Source organism: Lactuca serriola, chromosome 4 (assembly GCF_051521515.1).
Source record: "Lactuca serriola cultivar US96UC23 chromosome 4, Lser_US96UC23_V15, whole genome shotgun sequence".
Taxonomy (NCBI): Eukaryota; Viridiplantae; Streptophyta; class Magnoliopsida; order Asterales; family Asteraceae; genus Lactuca; species Lactuca serriola.
In genome coordinates, this window is record NC_136411.1 from 60,176,030 (window position 1) to 60,183,442 (window position 7,413).

The window sequence follows — 7,413 nt, forward strand, 5'->3', positions numbered from 1 at the left end:
CAAATAAATAAATAAACCTACAAAACAGAAGAAAAAAAACGATGTTGTTGAAGAGAGAAGGTAGTCGGTAATATGTATAACTAAGCATCTATCAACTTCATAAAATAGTCTTGCAAGAATCCTATCCTAAGCTAAACCCCTACGGGAGGAGGGAGTCATTCGCTTCCAACTCACTGCCACATCATTTTTTCTCTTTTATTTTTCTTCATCTTTCCCAACTCACAACACACGGAAACCTTATCTTTTTAAACCCACTCAACTCATTCAATAAAAAAATATATACAAAAACAATCAAGGTAAAATTTTAATTAGCAATAGAATTATTGTCAGTACTACTCCCACTTCAACGGGTTGTTTAATTGGTTTCACTAACCCACTTCATCATCTCTCTCTACTTTCTCTTTCTCATTTTCTCTTGTACCATGTGTTTTAAAACTAGTACCTTAGTTGTTTTATATATTTTTTTAATTGAATAGATTGAGAAAGATAGGATTTCCGTGTGTTGTTAGTTGGAAAACATAAAGAAAAAAAGAAACAAAAATTGATGTGACAGTGAGTTCTTGGGAGGAAATGACTCCTTCGTGCTAATAGCTCTAATAGTTAAGGAGGTTTCCAAACTATTCCTCCTAATAGTTAAGGAGGTTTCCAAACTAATGAGTCCTCGTAATCACCTAATATTTCCTTAATAATTTCTAATATTCTACCTGTTTTTGTTTTTGTTTTTCTTTTTTTTGTATTTTTTTTTTTTTTTTGTATTTTTTTGTTTTTGTCACATATCACTCTCATTAATTTTATAATTTTTTTCATGTCATTTTTATTTATTTTAAATTAATTTTTTTTCACATATAATATTATGATTTTTTTTCTATTTTATTAAATTTCACATGGTATTTAAATATAATAATTGTTACAAATGTAAAAATAAATAGCTATCAATTTTATTAATGCAAGTTTTTTTTCTTCTAATTTTAAAATTCCTAGATTGAATCCCAATTATTATCTTTGTATATTTATTTAAATTATTTGTTTAAATTTAAAAAAAAAAATAAACACTTCAATTTCAATAGTTCAATAGTATTCTCATTTTCTTTATAAATTCAAACTTCCTAAATATAATAAAAGAGTCCACATAGAAATAAAGAAATGTGCAACAGCTATGTATAAATACCGCATATAAAAGGAAAGTCGATTCCAAAAACAGCACACAGCTAGAATTCCGTATTTTTCTGTAAAGGTGCAATACCTCAGCAGCATGCTTCAATGCATAATTATGGTTTAGGAGCATCATTAGCACAAAGAAAAAAAAAAAAAAAAAGCATAATACTTTAGAAACTCAATATTCAGGCCAAATGAGTCGATTACAAGAAATGATATAAAACCAGATTGTTTTTATGTGGACACGGTTGTATGGTTTCATGTCTTTTGCACTCCTAACTGCAAGAAATGGTCCAAATGTTATTATTGGTAACAACACATGCGGATTTCAAATGTTGAAAACAGGAACATGTTTTATTGCACGAACCCACCTTTCACGAAGTTTCTAACAGATCAAGTTAAAGTTCCAATTGAAGTAAGAGTGTAAGACGACTAACAGAAGACAAAGAAAGTACCTATTTAGTAAATCCCCTCCATTGGCCCTGAGAGCTTCTCGTAATCATCCCTAAAGAGGAAAGAGACTACTTATGTGGGCGGGTGTCCTATTCCCAATATCACGGCTGTATGTAGCAGAAGAACTCACCTTCTGAGGTTTGTATCTCGGATATAAATTCACATGTCTGAAGAACAGCCACAGATCCAATAATACGCAGATCTTCCACTAAAGAAATGCTCAGCGGAAGACGACTTATGCCTGTACCTTTTATGTTTAGCTCACTTAAACATCGTAAATGTCCAAGTTGTATAGGCAATTCCTTAACTTGATCACAAAAGGGGAGATGAAACCATTTCAGATTACTAATCTTACAGATGCTGTTTGGAATATATTTCAAAGACGTACACTCGGTTAGGATTAGCCTCTCTAAACAATTTAATTTGCCAAGATCATTCGGTAACCTCTCAAGGGACCCACAAAGTTCAAGTTTGAGAGATTTCAGACATTCCAACATGCAAATGCTATCCGGAAGACATTTAATACTCGCAGACAAAAAGTTTAGCTTCTCTAAACATACTAATTGGCCAATATCCTTGGGTACCTCCTCAAGAAGCAAACAGGATTTAACTTTGAGAGATCTCAAACGTTTCAATATACAGATGCTATCTGGAAGACGTCTGATACCCGTAGACAGCAAACTTAGCTTCTCCAAACATTCTAATTGGCCAAGATCCTTGGGTAACTCTTCAAGAAGCAAACAGGATTTAACTTTGAGAGATTTCAGATGTTTTAACATACAAATGCTATCCGGAAGACATTTAATCAGTGTAGACAACAAATTAAGCTTCTCTAAGTATTGTAACTGGCCAAGGTCGTTGGGCACCTCTGGAATACAGCCCTCCAATGTAAGGTGCCTCAGGTGTTGTAAACCACAAATGCTTCTTGAAACACTCTCAAGTTTTGTGCGAGGCTGAAGATTTAGAGAAACAAACTTCAGACCATCTCTACTTGATGAGGGTACTTCTTCGGTATAAGAACATGTAAACTCAAGCCTTGGGATATTGGTGCGCCTTGAGAATTTCTGTAGGGACTTGGCTGTCAGGTGTAAGTTAGATAAAGAAAGAAGCTTCAGTGATTCCAACCGTTTGATATAAGAAAAAGCATCAAAGCTTGAACAACCGATTAAGTCTAAGTGGAAAAGCCTTGTTGGGCTTCCAACTGGCGTGAGAAGAACCACCAAATCATGACATTCTTTGAGCTCTAACCACTCAAGCCGCGGAGTCAGCTGAAGGTTAAGGGTCGTCAACATTGAGCGACTAAGGTCAAGGAATCGAAGATTGTTCAGAACCTACAATAAGCAAAACGAAAAAAAAAAAAAAAAAAAAGATGAATATTGTTGTAATAACTAACTAACTAACTGGTACATGTATAACATTATAGCGAATCATTATTCTACCCTTATTTCTCCGTCTTCCCAAAGTTGTGTGATTCTGCTGCCAGGCAGTTCAAGTGAAACAAGATTACTTGCATGGAATGTTACGGGTAAAGACAGGAAAGGGTAACAAACCCATCTCAGAAATCGTAATGCATTTGGAAGGTATTGTCTAACTTCATCAAACTCCCAATCACCGGAAAGATCGTCATTCTCATTTTCAGATTCCACGATAAGACATCTAAGTTCGTCCATGCGTCCAACACCTTCCATAATAATGTGATGACTGAGTTGCAGTTCCGACAGTAGTATACATCCCGTTGCTTCAGTACCCTGTAATACAAGAATAGTGACAATGAAACTTGTGTCGACTAATTAGAATGTGTTCCATGTAAACTTGATCCTTACCAGGTCATTAGCCAATACATCTTCAATTTCCTTCCGAATCCACAATCGGCTATGTTGGTTGGGCTGATAGGGGTGCAAACGGCGAACGATATTTCTGCCCATGCATTCTATATAAGTATCCATGCCCAAGCGGTGATCATGTGAAACAGTTAGGAGAGATTTTCTTTCAAGAACTCTTAAACCATCTGTAACACTAAGTCTACAGCTTTCAAGAATTCTAATTGCATCAGTTTCCAGCAACCCCTTCATGAAGCATGCAACATCTAGGAATATGTCCTTGTTATCATCATCCAAGCTGTTATAGCTTGATTCTAATATATTCTGACATAGCTCAAAACATTCTAGTATTTTATCGAAAGAAATTACTTTTAGATATTTTAGCACATCTCTCCATTCACTCTCGTTTTTATCACGAAGAAACGAACCCAAAAGTTTGATTGCTAAGGGGAGACCAGCAGCACAATCTACAACTTCAAGTGATAGCTGTTTGTACCCTTTAACTGGATTATCTCCCCTAAATGCAAACCAACTGAAGAGATGAATTGCTTCCTCTTCTGGTAATGCAGGGACAAGATGAATATGTTCGACTCCGTGCTGTAGCAGTAATTTCTCATCTCTTGCGGAAATGATTATCATACTTCCTTTACCAAACCAATTAGGTGCACCTGCTAATGCTTGAAGCTGTTCTATGCGATCCACATCATCTAGAACAACAAGAACCTTTTGATGACCCAACTTCTCTTTAATCGTGTTCTTCCCCTCGGAAACACTACTTATGATGATGTCTTCATCGATCAAGACATCCGATAGGATTTTTTTTTGCAACGACATCAAACCGGACAGAGAGGGTTCTGAAATTTCCCTAACATTTGTCACAAAGCTTGTACCTTCAAAATGAGATGATTCTCTATCACAAATAGCTGTAGCCAATGTTGTCTTTCCAATACCTTCGCGCCCTGTGATCCCTATCATGCAAACATCACCATCCCTGCGTCCAGAAAATGATAAAATTTCATCTATCTGGGGTCCCATGTCTATCGATTTGCTATTGATGTTCCCATTAATGGAATGTAGGTTGAGCCAAATCTCTTTAACAATGTTTTCGATGAACTCAACTGCATTCCTGTAGATTAAATAAGATACAATTAGCTTCCTTAAGATCCCAAGTGATAAATTAACTAGAAGTATATAAAATACAAACTTGCAAGAAAAAACATATGCATATTCCATGTTTCCTCTTTCGACAACACTCAAATTTAAGCAGTGGTGAATCCAGGATTCAAACTTACATGTTCTGACGTGAAAAGTGACAAAAAAACGGGTCACAATATCAGGTTAGATTGTAATAAAATTATCTAAGACAAGCATAGTATTAATTTTATTATTTTTGTTTGCCTATCTCACTCTGTTATTTTTTCTCATCTTACATATTACTTTATCTTATAGTTTACAAATTTAAAAGATTTAAAAACAGATTATATATCTTAATAAAAGATTTTATTATTGTTAACTATCTCTTTTTTTTTTCCCAAACAGCAAGCAAGACTTTATTATGAAAATGCTAGAGAGCAACTAAGGGTACAAAAGTTTGTTAACCATCTCTTAACCTCATTATATATATATATATATATATATATATATAGAGAGAGAGAGAGAGAGTGTTAGGTTCAAATGTTTTCACTATCTATTGTATGCATGTATGATTGATTCTAGACCAATCATTTTAGTTATTTTAAGAAAGTAATTAATGCATATTAAATGTTGAAGATGTAATTAATAACCATTATATCTTCAACATGTAATATACATTAATTACTTTCTTAAAATAACTAAAATGATTGGTCCAGTATCAGTCATACATACACACAATAGATAGTGAAAACAAAATAACCTAACCCTATATATATATATATATATATATATATATATATATATATATATATATATATATTGATGCATAAAAAAATTCAAAACAATCTTAAATGGTTTGTGTGTCCAGCCAGATTGTTAATAGGTGTCCATCTTGATTTTATTATGCAACAACGAAAAAGTTTCCAAGCCCAAGGGTGTCCGTGGACACCCTTCAACATAGCCTCATGAATTTAAGTTATAATCTAACAATACATGATATCTAGATGAATTTTTTTACACCCCAAACTTATTAGAAACAAATACTTGAAATCATATTAATGCACAGACATGATAAATGAATTACCCATCTGCACTGCTGGCTGCTTCTGTCAAAGCCTGCCTCCATCTCCCTGACTCCATTTCCCAACCGCCTCTTCCTTGTTAAGCTTGCCAAAGGCTTTACTAACTGCACCGGTTTGTTTGTGGACTTTGAAGGTTCCACATCAAAGAACACAGGGCAGTGTGCTCGGTAGTCTTGTGGCATTCTATCTTCTTTTAGATATATATGTATTTACCAAAGGGCTTATAGCCCAATGGTATTTGGTATTTGGTGTTGACATGGTTCCAGCGAGAAATCGGTTGAGATTTTGAAGTCGCGTCTAAGACAATGATATAATTTACAAATAGATTATAGAGTATGTAGCCGTTTAAAAAAAGATGTAGGTTTAATAAGATCTTGATTATCCCTTTATCTTGTTTTGTATATAAATAGATACAAAAGCTTTCCAAAAATATGTTCAATTAAATAGGATTAGAGCCATGTCGGCGACCTACCCTTGCGTCGCCGGAATGTCGCCTAAACCCTAGCTGCCAACGACGACGAAACCTAGCGGTTGCCGTCTCCGCCCGTACTGAAACAGACAGCCGCCGCCGTCTCCCTTACTGAAAAATAGATCCGCCGCCCTCAGCCGTTGACGGAACCTAGCAGCAGCCGTCGCCGGATTTCTGAAACAGAATTGTTACCTTCTGTCCGGCGAACCTCCAGTCCTCATCTCCTTTCCTCCTCTGTGAGCTCCTGTTCGATTCCAGTTTCCCGTTTGTTGCGCTGGATTTGTTCGATTCCAGTTTCCAACTTTGTTGCCGTTGAACCGACCTCTGTCGCTGTGGATAACTCCTATGCAAGCTCTGTTCCTGAGTTTAGTAAAGGAAAGAACACAGAGAAAAAAAAAATAAGAGAAGAAAATCAAAGATACTAAAAAGATTGTCTTATGTTTTTGTGTTTCTAAACTCGAAAGAGAGGAAAATAAAATAGATATCTTCTTTAATTTATTCTAATAAATAAAACCTAAAAACATTATATGTTCATTTTTTAACATTTTTTTGACACTTGGTATTTTTTAGGATTTAGACAATTTTTTTATTTTGGTAACAAATCAATTTCAATTCAAAACTAGGTAAATGCATGTGTGTTGCGCAGAAACATCTATATAGTTGAAATCTTTCTAAATATATGTTTTTTTTTCACTCTAAAAAGTTGCATTTATTACAGAAACATTCCATTGGCAAAGAACTTGTTAGTATTAAACACTAATATAATTCAATACATATCGATTGAAGGCAAACGGGCAACAAGCTGTGCCGCTAGCTCTTTCTGGATGGCAAAACCAATTCTTTTGAAAACAATATTTGTGGATCTAGGAGATATGACATTAGAATGCATGACCAGATGGACTCTGTTAAGGAGTTTCACCGCCTCTGGTGCGAGAAAACCAAATGTATCGAATGCAAAAGGTACAAACACATGCATTCTCGTGCTTTACCACTTTGCACGCAACAGCTTTCAAAGCGGCATGCCCTACTATGAAACCCCCGATCCCCAAACAAACGAGAGAAGAGACCCCAGTAAGATCCACACACGCATGTTTCCCTCCTATCCATCCAAAGACCAAAATGTCAGCCGGTCTAAGTGTGGAACTTCCATCCTGCAGGTCCATCAAAAAGTTCATTGGCGCTTCTTTCTTCACAGAAATATCAACACGACGACAAGCATCAAAGAGAACATCCCGAACCACATCATGTATGTACTTGAAACCAGGGATCTCTCTACAATGAACCACGTGTTCCCCAAAGG

The 7,413-nt window shown here is 35.4% G+C and overlaps 1 protein-coding gene across 2 annotated transcripts; it reads right to left on the minus strand.

Annotated features, from left to right (window-relative positions):
* Positions 1 to 1,189: 1,189 nt before the first annotated feature.
* Positions 1,190 to 6,548, minus strand: LOC145101679 (TMV resistance protein N-like). 2 transcript variants are annotated; one of them, XR_013705765.1, is made up of 6 exons: positions 6,117 to 6,548; positions 5,647 to 5,941; positions 3,432 to 4,554; positions 3,048 to 3,356; positions 1,611 to 2,939; positions 1,190 to 1,434 (listed from the first exon to the last, which is right to left on the minus strand). XR_013705765.1 is itself a non-coding variant. In XM_079038933.1 (5 exons), the coding sequence occupies exons 2-5, from the start codon at positions 5,700 to 5,702 to the stop codon at positions 1,710 to 1,712; spliced, it is 2,718 nt and encodes a 905-aa protein (XP_078895059.1). In that variant the 5' UTR covers positions 5,703 to 5,941; positions 6,117 to 6,548; the 3' UTR covers positions 1,190 to 1,709. The 2 variants fall into 2 exon arrangements, 1 of the variants encoding a protein (XP_078895059.1); XM_079038933.1 differs by having other exon boundaries at positions 1,190 to 2,939.
* Between the last annotated feature and the right edge of the window lie 865 nt (positions 6,549 to 7,413).